General features: G+C 50.1%; 1 protein-coding gene across 16 annotated transcripts in view; it reads left to right on the top strand.

The window, feature by feature from the left end:
• The window catches only part of LOC130533936 (SRC kinase signaling inhibitor 1-like), a 36,376-nt gene that overhangs the window by 2,280 nt on the left and 20,518 nt on the right, over positions 1-13,578 (top strand). For 8 of the 16 annotated variants that reach the window (XM_057047838.1, XM_057048378.1, XM_057048457.1 and 5 more), the window contains exons 1-2: positions 2,368-2,440; positions 9,289-9,590. In XM_057047838.1, the coding sequence (XP_056903818.1) occupies positions 2,383-2,440; positions 9,289-9,590 (360 nt within the window). In that variant the 5' untranslated portion in view covers positions 2,368-2,382. Of the gene's footprint in view, positions 1-1,984; positions 2,143-2,367; positions 2,441-9,288; positions 9,591-10,890; positions 11,272-13,578 lie in introns of those variants that run through there. The other 8 variants (XM_057048951.1, XM_057048769.1, XM_057048590.1 and 5 more) reach the window with 4 other exon arrangements.

The raw sequence follows: 13,578 nt of genomic DNA, 5'->3' as shown, positions 1-13,578 counted from the left end.
ACCTTAGCTTTGAACACAGCAGGAGACTCTTTATTTTTTTAACGTCATTGTTGTTTTATTGTTTTTGTTGTACGCTTCTTCTTCTTTATGTACAGCATTTTGTTCCAACTGTGGCTGTTTTAGAAAAGGCTTTATAAATAAAGTTGATGATAGCGATGAGGACGATGATTTTGAGGAGGATGACAAGGAGGAGGAGGGTGATGTTGATTGGCTGATGATGAGGTCGATGATGAGGAGGATGATGAGGACGGCGATGATGAGGAGGATAATGAGGAGGAGGAGGAGGATGATCAGATCCTTAAAAATGACACTTGCAGCAGGTTGAGCTTGAACCTCCTGATCTGCTCAGACCAGCTGCTGGCCTGAGACTGAGATTAAACTCAATGACACTTCCACGTCCTCCCGTACCTGCAGCCTCAATCCAATAAGCACTCCTCCCCCCCCCTCCCCCCTTAGTCCCATTTGAATTTTGCTGAGGGCGGAGGTTCTTGTCCTCTCCCCAACATCAAAAACACTCCCTCTCCTTCCTCTCTGTTCCTCTCTCTCATTCTCTTCATCCACTGAGCAGAAAATTGCTCCAGTAGCTGTTGCGGCCTTTATCGGCGTGAGCTATCTGTCTTGATAATTGACTGCTGCGGGTGAACGTGACGGCCATCGTTGTGATGCTTCCTGCCAATGTGACGTGTTGATAATCCGCCGGGCCCGCAGCTGTCGCGGCGTGTTGCAGGGCTACAGCACGGTGCATACACACCGCAGGCCGAGCGCGTGTGTGTGTGTTGGTGTGTGTGTGGTGGGTGGGGGGAGAAACACTAAATTAGGAATCGGGAGCAGCGAGTGGGTGTGGAGGAAGGGGAAATGGGTGTATACACGCAGAGAACGTTGCACAGAAGCAAAGATGGATGCGCCTTCGCTGTCACACTGGATATTTAAAGTCAGCTGCAGGAAATAAACTCATCCCAACCGCTCCGCCACTGGCTCCTGAACGCCGATGATTGCTCTGCAGCAGCGCCGTTCGCCGTAGATCTGTGGCGCCAGAGCGCCGCGGCGTCTGCACGAGGACGTCCAGCTCATTCACCGCTCAGCTGCCGCCACAAAGAATTCCAAAACTCATTTATGAGGCGGAGCAAAGCCAATATTGAAGCCATTGTTCCCGATTCCTCCCTGAAATACCTCCTGTTTCATGCAGAAATTTGAGAAATTTCCTGATCAGTGTTCCCATCGGAATCGGAACTCTGCCAGAGTCCACTGTCCAGGTGAGTCTCACCTGAGCTGCCTCACCGGCCTGGAGGGACCCGGCGTGAACATTTCAAGTAGATAAAGTAGATGATGGATCCCCCCCCCCTCCCACCACCACCACCAGCAGCCGCGCCTGGATGTGGCAGTTGGAATCCATCTTGAGGACAACAGTAAACGCGAGAGGGCTTTGATTATGTAACATGGAGGCTGCCAGACGTCTCCAGCTGGAAGAAGGACGCTCTGAGTCACCACATTAGCATCGCGCAAATCAAAGAAACCACACACCCCACTTGATATGCGGCACGAATACGAACGCCGCCGTGCTCGCGGAGCTCGCCGCGACCCACATGCCGGTGTCACAGCGGCCGTGCACGGCTGAACGCCGCCGCCGCTCACCCGGAGGAGTCACTGCGGCACAGGTGCCGCGCCGCCAGAGCCCCTCGCTGACAGGGGAAGGTGTGATAGTCACCGAGGACAAGTCTGACTTATCTACTGGAGAGGGGAGAGGTGTGTGTGTGTGTGTGTGTGTGTGTGTGTGTGGGGGGGGGGGGTTCTGCTCAGAGCTCATGTGCAAACTGAGATAGGGAACAAGAGGGAAAGTAGAGGAGAGAGAGAGAGAGAGAGAGATGGTTCATTTGCAGCTCGTCCCCATAGACTGTAGAAAGGATTATATGGAGAGGGAGGGGGGGGAGGGGGAGTGTGTGTGGGGGGGTGCTCATGTTGTGTTTTAGCACACACACTCAACACTCTGCCTCTACTGCACCGTGCACTCTCTCAGCTCGCTCCTCTTTTTTTTCCTTTTTTTTCCAAACACACACACACACACACACACACACACACCACTGCCATGTAGAGTTCCCAGCCTGGGGGGGGGGTCACACCAACCTGCGGAGGACCACGAGCCAGGTATGCTCTGTCCGTCTGTCCGTTCCGTCCGTCCGTTCCTGCTGGCGTTCTGCAGCAGCACAGTATTGAGTTTGTCGCCGTGGAGACCCCAGCCGCTCGGGCTCTGCAGGATGCATGAGGAAGGATTATCCAGCTGCTGTTCTGCCCCAAAAACGAGAGCGAGAGAGAGAGAGAGAGGAAGAACTGAGCTTTCTCCTCTGTCATACGTGACGGAAGCTAGAAGCGCCAGACTTGAGGACGATGTCCAGCCAGACTTCTGTCCCAGAACCACTGGACGAAGGCGATGTTCTAAACTCAGGTCTTCCCATCCGGTCAGATTAGCTTGTAGCATTTAAGTTTACGGGGGAGCCTAAACTTCTGATGTTGTCCGTGGTTACCTGCGCTGTGGTTGGTAAATGTGTGTGTGTGTGTGTGGGGGGGGGTTGACAGTACTTACATTTCTCTGTTTATTGCTCTGACCAAATGCCCCCAGACTTTAGACCAAACTACCAACTTTAATCACAAACTTAAAATTCCGCTGGCTGACTGTTAGATTGGAGCTACTGAACGATGGTTGCTCTCCCTCTCTTCCCGTCTCTTCTCCCTCTTTCAATCCTTCTTTCCCTCCATCTACATCCCTCTCTTCCTCTCGCTCCCCCCCCTCTCTCGGTCCCTCTCCTTTCTCCCTCTCTTCCTCTTGCTCCCCCCTCTCCTTTCTCCCTCTCTTCCTCTCACTCTCCCCCTCTCTTGGTCCCTCTTCTTTCTCCCTCTCTTCCTCTCGCTCCCCCCTCTCTGTTTATCTGCCCCTTCTCTCTTTTCTCTCTCTCTCGCTCTCCATCCCTTTCTCTCCCCCTCTGCCTTCTTTCTCTCCATCCTTCCTCTCCACCCTCCTTTCAGCCACCTGCCCCTCCCTCCCTCCCTCCCTCCCTCCCTCACTGCCGCGCTACAGCTGGTTAAAATGCAAATGTCCGTGTGGACGGGATCATCAGAATTCAGCGTCTCTGTCTCAGGGTCTGTGTGCGGGCGGCTGCAGCTGCTCCGTTTTTCACGTGTTTTATTTTTGCCGCCACGCAGAAATTCGCACTCCAACCACCATAAACATTTGTCTCCGAGAGTGTCGTGTCGGTGTCTTTTTGAGAGTCCAGAGACAAGAAATCTGGTGGCTTCCCGTTGGATTGGAGGGGAGTTGAGCTGCAGGGAGATGACCTAGCGAGCTCCATCCTAAGCTTTTAATCAGAGTCGCTGCTGACGTCTCCCTTTGATTTCTTTGATCTTCTCTTAGCGAGAGTCATGAGCGTTTCTAGAGAAATTGGAAATAAATGGCGTTGTAGCGGAGCCTGTCTCACTCAGCGTGGTGCTAACAGACCCTGCTGCATACTATTACAACAATGTGGTCTGACCCAGTTTTCACCAGTGGAATCCGATCATTGATCCAGTTAAGTTGGGTTCTTGAACAGCGAGCCAGTTGGTGGCGGAGCCACGTTTTACAGCTCCGTTCTCGTTGAGTTTGAAAACGTCCAGGTGAAGAAGAGTGTGCGGCGTCCTGCCAAGTTCTAATCATCACCAACAGATACATTTTTTTTCCTGCTTTTCTAGCAAAGTGGTTTAATTTAATTCTCCCTCACAGCTGCTCATTAGACCACAAATGAAGGTAAATCTTCAAAACCTGGCTGAAAATCCCCCTGCAGGTGTGTATGGAAACCACCTCTGGAGACTCGCGCGTTCTCCTGCTGTCTGTGTTTACCCCCCCCCCCCCCGGCGTTCTGTCCATCCATCCATGACTCCTGTTCAAATCTTCCCAGAAAAAATCGCGGTGGCGCGGCGACCCAGTAGCGTGATGTCCAGCTGAGCCACCGGGGCCTGAACTGCTGTTAATCGCATTCTAATTCTGTCCCCCCCCCCCCCCAAGGGACAGTGACCTACAACAGCTACAACTATTGGTTCTGGCGTGTAGCCGACTGAGCTGTCAGCCTCCTGCGCTGAGGGCGCCTGGGCCCAAGGCGGGGTTTGATCAGCACGGAGATCAGACTCGGGTCAGAACTGGTGCTCTGGGACAGGTCTGGGAGGGGGGGCATCACACATCTGTCAGGGCACCCAGGTTTATGTCAGCTGGGAGATGAAAGACTTCACGGAAACTGAGCGTTGGGGTATCAGTGGTTGTTTATGGATTTGTTATTTGGCGCCGAGGTTGGCGGGATTTTTCTTATCAGCGTGGCGACTTTAAGCTCTTCGGGGGAACCAGGCTGCCGTTTGAAGGTGGCGTCTCGGCTGAGTGGATTCCCCTCCTACTTGACTCTGAACATCGGCCCTGTTAATTGCCCCAGCATTCCATTTTTATCCAGCACAGGTTGACTTATGACCGGCTGAGACGTGTTACCCACAATGCACCTGTCTCTGATCCGAATATAACTGAGCCTGAATAAACGTAACTACCCAAAGAGGAAATAGTGTAGTTTTATCTCTTGTCCTATTCTGGCTCAAATCTCAAAGGCTCTTTATTGATGCGTCATGTTCCGCTCAGAGGGAAGTTTTCTCCTCTCTTAAATGGAACGCTCATTGTTTTAATCCCGGCCGTGCGGCAGCAGGTACCGACCCGCCTGCTTTATATTTGTACACACAGACGCCGCCGTTGCGTCCCAGTGTTGATGTGATAAATGAATCGCGCTTGTCAGATTTCAAAGAGTCGCCCCCTTCGCAGCGCCGCCGTTTTGGGTTGCACATTCGGAGGTTTCTGCACCGAGATGTCGATGAAAAATAATTTCCTCCCCCCTCCCGCAAGCAAATATTTACTGTCCAATCTTGCTTGTGTTTGATTTTCCAGCCGACGCCCAGAAACCGGACCCGGGCTGCTAAATCAGCCGCCACTAATAGATCTCGATCTCTGACTCATCCGGTCCGACCGTTTCGTCAATGGTACCAATTACTCACCTTCAGGACGGGGGCTGAACTGGGACCGGCCAAAAATATCACTTTCTGACGACGAGAACTTCCTCAGTGAGCTGGAATTGATGTCTGGCGTCGGCTCGCAGTCTGACATGGACTGGGGGGGCGTTGAGATGGAGACAGAGGCCGTGCACAGGATTCAGGGAGAGCTGACAAGTAGTACAGTTTCTGTATGTGTGTGTGTGTGTGTGTGTGTGAGCTTGATACTGAGGGTGAGCTGACCCAGAGAGGGGCGAGCCAGCGGGGGGCTGAGGTCCCGCAGACCCAGCAGCAGAAGGTCAGAGTGCAGGAGCCGGTTCAAACCTCAGCTGTCATTTCCTCATCCTTAAGGAAAAGTCCCCCTTTTATGTCGCATCCATAAATGATGATTGTCTTTGAAGACGGATCTTCAGAGATTCCTTCTGCTTCGGTTTCTCTCCGGCGGTGTGTGTGTGGAGCTTTTCCTCATCCCTGTTTCCTCCGGAGCTGCTGGAGACGGAGGTTCACGGTGTTAAACTGACAGTTTTTATCCTCTGTCTCAGCCAACAGTCCCTGAAGATGGCTCCGTACATCTGCTGGGTCTGCAGCTCTCCTTACTCTGGAGTTGCTCTTTTTTCCTACCTTCACCTCTCGCACAGCGGCTTCTCTTGCATTTTTCTACCCTCTTCTTATTATGGCCTGTCTAGACAGATGCATTCTAAGTCTGGACCTCATGTTACAGGTTCAGGTCGTTTTCTCACCACTTTCCTAAAGACCGAGGTGGAGGAGGTCCTGGCATCTGCTCTGGCCCCGCTGATATCAGGAGATCCGTCTGGTATTTCGAGACGCCCCATAACTTTTTTATCAGCTCAGAATGAATTATGAAGCACGCAGGAGGTCAAAGGAAGAGACCGACTTCCCAAACATCTTTAACCAGTCTTCAGGCGCTTCGCTCCCCATCAGAGGGAAATGGCTCATTTCTGAACACGAATGCAGGAGAGCACGCCCCCTAGTGTCCAGTCCTGGTGTCAGAAAATCTGTTACCTGCTGTTGCTAATGAGTCCAGTTACTTAAAGTTGGTGTTTGAGACACATTTGAACTTTAACATTTGATGTGTTTACGGCGACTTCGGGAGTCTCGTCTTTCATGTGGACTTCAAAGAGAGGCGCACTGATGAGCGTCCTGATGTGGTTGATAACACGTTTGGTTGCATGTGACAGTAAAGGCTCTTTATGACGCTTCGCTGTGATTGTGAACGCCGCTGACGGCAACTCAGAAATCCTGTTCAGAAACAGACCATGTTCCAAATATAGCCCTCGCCAATGTTGAGCGCTGATCTTGTTTGGGTTTTATTCTAATTTTTAAGTGCCTGGAGAGCTGGATATTATAATTTGAGGATGGAGGAGCGGCGTTATTTCACCCTCTCCTGCCGCCGTGCCTCCTCCTGTAATTAAAGGTTTGATTAGAGAATTTTCTGATGACGGAAAGAGGGAGTGAACGGCCAAAAGCATCAATTTCAGGAAATTTACATTATGGAAACCAGGAGATGGACACGTACATGTGGTAGGATTGAAACACGAATAAATCACACAAGAGGAGGAATAATTAGTTCTGAGCCTGATGAAAGCATGGAAGTAACAAAAGACTGAAACACACACACACACACACACACACAGGTCTGGACATGGCCTGCACGGAGGTCGTTGGAATGTGTTCCAGACAGATGAATCACAGTATCAGTGGCACAGTTCTGATCGATCCCCTGTTGTTTTTTTTAGATTTGCTCACCACAGCAATGACAGAAGTGTCACGATATCGAAGGAACAATAAAGAATGGTAAGAAAAGACCATCAGGGCTGCAGCTTAGATAGAACAGTTCCAGCCCATCATCTAATGTGTGAGTTTTTACAATGATACTCGATGAATCAGAGCCGGTGATCTCCTCTGATATTTGTGGAATCCACCATAAAATGAGCTGACCCTGAAAGGTGCTTGACTATTTCATTTGGCTGAAGTGGATATTGTCAATGAAATATTTTGAACAGGAAGTTCTGGGTGAAGCCTTCACGTAAAATGAAGCGACAAGCTCCCATCTGGAGCTTCCCTGTTTTATAACACCCTTAGTTATGCTTTTATATAAATTAAAGTCTCTGTCATGGATACACGCCAGCATACCTCCACACTCCTGTTAGTGGTTTTACACCCGGGACCAAATCAAACATTTCCTCCAGCTCCTTGTCTTACTCGTGCTGTTCGGTTTCTAAAACTCACAAGAAACTCGTCTTAATTACAGGTTTGACTCCCCCTAAACTTCCCCCTCTTTGTGACATCTGCCTACTCTACAACAGATGTATTTATTTTTTAGAAATAACAAACCCAAACCTGCAGAAATCTCCTCCCCGAGTGCACAAAGCTGCTCGCGGCGTGCCCACAATGCTAACTCAGCTAAATTGCCGTGACGTCGATTCATCCTCAGAGCAGCTGATGAAATATTATCACCCATATTCCTCACCCACACCTGCTGCTCTCCGAGAGATGAGTTGGTTTGTGTTTCTCAGCCATTTCCAAACAGAAATGGGAATTGCGTCACCACGGAAACGTTAAGATGTGGAATTGTCTTGGGTTCGTTTCACCAACCAGGTCGTTTTCCTCCACAGCTGTTTCCTCTCTATCTTTAATGAAGATTAAGCCAAATGATGCGGGGAACACTGGGTATTTTTGGGTGCACGCGTGAATCTACAGATTGTCACACTCTGACAGTCACACTGGAACATGATAGCTGACCTGGTCGTCGTTCTGTTATTCCACCTGCCGCTGAGCCGACTATGCCCTGGATAACCTGCAGTCAATCAAGACTGTCGGCGTTCCCGCTGTCGTTGCATCCCGTGGCTTCCCGCCAGCAGCTAATGAAGTTAAAGGACTGGCTTCAGTGCACCCAGGTCGTTCCTTCGGGTCAATAAGATCACCACATTATAGTGCGGATCAATAACGTACACAAACTCTGGAGGCCGAGCACTGCAGAGAAGTCGGGCTGACGTATTCCGATCCTGGACCCGTCCTCCTGCACCAGGCGTCACATGTCGTCGTCACATGACGTCTCCACGTCAGCCTGCTTCAGGTGTCGCTTTCACGTCAAATGATCGGTTTAACCGCTCGCCTCACCGGCCACTAGGGGGCAGTGTATCTGCCCTTGAGCGGGAAGACGTCAGTTTTGTTGATGCCTCCTCTCCTGTATTGCTTTTGACCCAGATATGAGGCGGCTCTTCTGTCATGTAGTAGCAGGAGACGTCGTATCTTCTCGCCTCCGGGCTTCGAGGCAGCCGCAGCGTGCTGCAGCTGTTTCCGCCCAGGCTGTTTAATGCTGGAGGTGTGTCAGTGTGTGCATGGAATAATGCAGCATTACTTCATTTTTATTTGTTTTAGGTGGTAAATGACTGTCTCTCCAGGACAGCACGGGGACGCTACAGGACAAAATCAATGCATTTGTGTTCGGTTCGGGTTGGTTCGTGTTCCAGTTTCTGCTCCGCTGATCAGCCTCGAGGACTTAAATGTGTTTGCACAATGGTGTGAAAAGCATTACAACAGGCGCTCAACCACGCTCGGCTTGCTGCGACGAGCCACACATATTTCATGAGCATTATTAGATTTAACAGTTGCTTATTTCATTAAATATTTATTTTTTCGGTCATGTTTTATGTAGCTGTCTGTTGGTACTGGTAGGTTTGCTTCCTGTCCAGATCTAACATTTTAAATGTTGGCAGCCATTTGTTTTTTGCATTAATTTAACTAAGTTTAAACCTTGTTTTCTTAATTAGACAATATATCATGGATTATGATGTCATGTTCTTGCCACTTCATCATGTGTTTACATGAAACATGTTTCTGCTTCCTGCACAATAAATAAATCCTTCTTCCGGGATGTTAAACAACAAGCTGAATCTCACCCTTTTAATTTAAATGTCAAAAATCAGATGAGCTTGTAGAAATTATAAGCTGCACTTAGCAAACGCTAATTGCGTCCGATGGTGGCTAATGGTAGCGAATAGCAGCTAGCCAGAACTGCTGGGACATGGACAGAAACTGAAGCTTCATTTAAATAACCAAAGATGGAATTGAAGAAAGGCGTATTGAAAAGTGACAGTAAATGAAGCTAATAAAGAGGGAAGGAAGTTAAGCTAACAGAAGTTAGCGATGGCTATGGCGCACAGACGCACAGTCAACATTTACCTAAAAGTCTTGCTGTTCCTCTTTGTTTTGACTCTGCAGGTCGTGAGAAGAGAAAGGGTCCCATGATCTCTGCAGGTGATGCTGAATTCCAACGGGATTATCCCCTGGCTGCCAGTGGGGGGCACCGGGGCCGGCAGTTTCCCGACAACACCAATGGCGGGTTCACGTCATCCTCCTTGGACCGACGGCACACCTCCGTGGCTGCTAAAAGCCTGGAGGCCCTGAATAACATCCACAAGGCAGACATCGAGCGACAGCGGGACGCCCTCATGGAGCTCCAGAAGAACAAGTTCTCCAACAGCCCCGGCAGCATATCGCAGGGCAGCGCCGCCGGACGCCAGGTATGAGCCCTGATATTCCTGTAGGAATATCCATAAAAAACTGAGCAAAAAAGGGGAAATGATGGTAAGATAATGAGATTTGGACGCAGGAAAGACATTTGGAGGTCATCCGGACCACTTTAGCCCTCATTTTATAATATTTGGATGATTATTGAGTTGCCAGAATGATGTTTCTTAAACGTACCACAGACATTAAGTCTTTCACAGCAAAGTTCATGAATTGGTTTCTACGGTATCGCCGACCTGATGGTCTCATGTGAGGTCTCATCCCCTTCAGTTAATTAATCAGCTCACTGTGGCATTCAGTCAGAAACCAATCCAAAAACCAGTCCACACCATCTTCATGTTGGTCCTGACTGGCTCAGTATTGTCAGATGGTGTTAAGGTCCGCACGCTTCCAGTAATGTTTCACAACAGGATTCTTTTGGGCTATAAAATATATTTGAGATGAAGTCATGGGAGATGTAGAACATCTCTCCATAAACAAATCTAAAATGGGACCCTTTAATCGAGGGATCTTCAGTGAAATCTGCCAGAGCTCCATGGTCCCCTCAGAGGGCTCCGTGTTCCCAGCAGCTGCTTACAGGTTCTACATCTGAACGGTTTCAGTGGCGGGTTCCAAACCCACGCCGGCGCATTAAGCGGCCAGATGCCTCCTGGTGTTGATGGACGATGTGGCGGCAGGTCAGTAATGGACGCGCTAACGGCGTCGGCACTGAAACATGACCGGGAAGTGAAGTGCGGCGAGCTGCTGAGAGCCCGAACGCCGGGCCTCTTCCCTTTGCTAAGAATCTGTCTTCGGTATGTGAACGTGGCTTCAACAGCCGTGTGAAATCACACCTCCTGCTTCTAGCTTTAATTCAGAGAGATGTCAGTTGTCCAGGGTTTTACCTTCTGGCCCAAACGTCTCGCCTCATCCGTCAACTTGGTCCGCGTTTTGTCACGTGTCATGTCTAAGGTGGAGGTCGCATCACAGACACGCCACAGAGACGTCAGGAGGCTGCAGACGAGTATTTGAAGCGGGTTTATTTGTATTTTTCTCCCAACAGTCCTCCATCAGTCCCCATCAGTCCCGATTCCCTCGGCTCCTCCTTCCTCTCCTCCCACTCCTCGCCCATTTCATCTGCTCCGCGTCTGTTTACCTAAACCGCACCATCTTTCTCCTGTTGAAAACGGCGCCCTGAGACACGCCGACACAGGTGGAGTCTGCTGTCACCATGGCAACCCACCATTTCCCATAAAAGGCAACTGAGTGATATCATATGGTTGGCAGTGCCTGGGCTGAGGAGGGAGGCACGCGCTGTACTGAGGGAGGAAGATCGAGCGACTATAGGAGAGCCAGTGGAGGAAGGAGGGAGGGGCCATGGGTGAGAGACCCTCGCGCACGGAGAGAGAGAGCAGGAAGAGAAGGAGGGGCAGGAAGAGATGCTAGCTGCGTCTTAGGTGCTACTACGGATACCATTGAGGGGGACTCTTGTGGAATCCTCGGGGCATGGGAAAGAAACCGGGAAGCAGCTTTTAAAAAAAAAAAAAAAATGTAGAGGGAGGAAAAGGAAGGGGGCGGACGAGGAGCGGGAGGACGCACCAGCCAGCCGATGTGCTGCTCAATTAGCAACGGTAACTCTCCGTAACCCCCCCATCTCCACATCCTGGGCTGAGACGGTTTCTCCTGTGATGCTGCGTGAGTGACGGAAAACATGCTTGTCTTCTCCTTGTCTGCGGTAGCGCGCCTGTGTGTGGGTGAGGGCAGGGGAAACACACATCTCCTCCCTGTCTGCTGCGTGTTTGTCTGAGTGTGTGTGTGTGTGTGTGTGTGTGTGTGTGTGTTTATGGGAGGGACCGTTTGCTCCCTGACAGGCAGGTGTCGACCAGGTGTGTGTGCTGCCGCAGTGATGGCGTGTGTTCACATGTACGCAGAACAAGATCATGTGTGTGTTCAAGACCAAGCATGACTGTGCATGTGTGTGTGTGTGTGTGTGTGTTGGAGAGGAATGAAGGTGGACTCTGAGTGAGGGAGGGTGCTTACAAAAATGGCTACTTTGCATGCAGGTCAGGCGCGCTCTTCCCTCTGTCTTTTCTGTCTCCTGGAAGCTCCGTCCGTCTCTGCTGGGATTTCAGCTGTGATTGAAACAGCCTCCAGAATCACTCCCAGTGCGTCCACAGTTCTGAGGCCGTGCACGTTTATCAGCTGTCCTGTGGCCGCCTGTGTAAAACCTGTTCATATGTGAGCTAAACTTCCCCCTGTTTGGGCTGCGAATGAGGCTTCTCTTTTCTTTGAAAGTGAATCCAAGTGGGGATTTTATTGATTTATACTGTCAGGAACCATCCACAGATCAAGATGATGTCCCACAAAGGAAGTTATGTAACAGCTTTCAGAACTGGAGTTCATGTGAAGGTTGGCATGTTAGGATTTAACTCCTGGATGGATGGGGGGACGTTTTCTCTACCTCCTGATGGATCCGGTGGATCTCAGCTCATCGTATAAGCACCTGTAATAGGGCGTCAACTTCAAACAACGAGTTTAATTACCTTAAATCAGCAGCTGGAATAGAAATCTGTTCATCAGACTGATTTAGTCACATGACATGTTTTCCTCTATGCAGTCACATTGATAAAAAGGTGGGGGTGGGGGGCAGATCTAACATGGACGAAGAGCTTTTTCCTCTGGTGAATGAAAACATGAATGTAGGGAGCCTGAGCCCCAACCAGTGTCTGCAGGTCTGCATTAATGACTGCTAGGTGATCATAATGGCATCTAAATTGAATATACTAGATAAATATGAGAATTTCTGTGCAGAAATGACGTTCACGCCGCATGCTAACATGCCCTTTAGATGAGCCGGGAACCCTCCAGGGTGATGGAACTCATCAGATATGAGGACTGAGGGCTGCAGATCTGAGGGTTTCTGTTTGATTAAGCAGATAGTTGGCGTCCAGGCGACACCAGAACATCGGCTCAAACCAAACCGAAGCCCTCCAAGCGCGTCACTCCGACCAGAGAGAGGATCCGCTCTCCTGCGGCAGACGTGACGGAGCGGAGCGATGGGAGGTGTTGATAGTGTTTGGAGACGCAGACAGTTTAAAGTAGCTCTGAAAGTCATTATTGAGATGATTCCCTGATGCTGCACCCGGAACACGCTGACAGAGGTGCCCGTCTCTTCCCCCTGAGCTCGGGGAAAATGACTTTGAGCAGTTTTCCTTGTGTTCCACCACCGATCACCTCTGTCGGGGACCAAAAAACTACAAAAGGGAGTTATTTGCTGTTTGAGATTAAGCGATAAGAACCATCTCGAAACGTTTCACCCGACAGTTGAGGAAAACACACAAGTCTTGTCTTTTTTTGGGGGGTTATTTTTGGATTTGTTTTATTTACTTTTAACACTTTGTCTAACACGATCTTTTCGGCTCATCTCTTAACCGATGAGTGACAACGATCTTTTCAGGTGGATTCCTAAGAGTCCCCACTGTGAAAGTGGAAACAAATGTTTGAATTCTGGGCAGCGGCGGCTTAGCGACGGCAGAATTACGAGGTTGTTCTGGGCTGTGATTGATGTCGGCGCAGATCAAACGCAGGAAAACGGTCCAAAAGCACACAGGATTACACACGAGTGTCTCCGCGTCCCTTTTTAGCAGCTAGCAGTTGCTAATTCAACACATTATTGGACGCAGGAAATGTCACGTTGCAGCACATTTGCAGCCTGCGGCGCCGCGTCTTAAACATTCAGATAAAGTAAAATGGCAGCTTTCTAATCCGGAGCCGGTGCGCCGCCTTAATCCCGCTCCTGGATCGGTGCCAGCGAGCGGGAGCCGGGTCCGGCCGGGCCGCCGGTCTCCAGCGAAGTCACGGTAAACATCACGACGCCTTTCTGAGGAAGCAATTACAAGCAATTAAAGAGCAATTACCAAGGCGGTGAAGGGCGGCGCAACTTAGCGTGGATATCATCACAGTTACGAGGCCACGGTCTCGTCGGGCAAAAACATCAACTCG

The sequence above is a fragment of the Takifugu flavidus genome, chromosome 1, assembly GCF_003711565.1.
Source record: "Takifugu flavidus isolate HTHZ2018 chromosome 1, ASM371156v2, whole genome shotgun sequence".
Taxonomy (NCBI): domain Eukaryota; kingdom Metazoa; phylum Chordata; class Actinopteri; order Tetraodontiformes; family Tetraodontidae; genus Takifugu; species Takifugu flavidus.
Note: the sequence above shows the minus strand (reverse complement) of the source record. Positions and strands in the feature narration are given on the sequence as shown.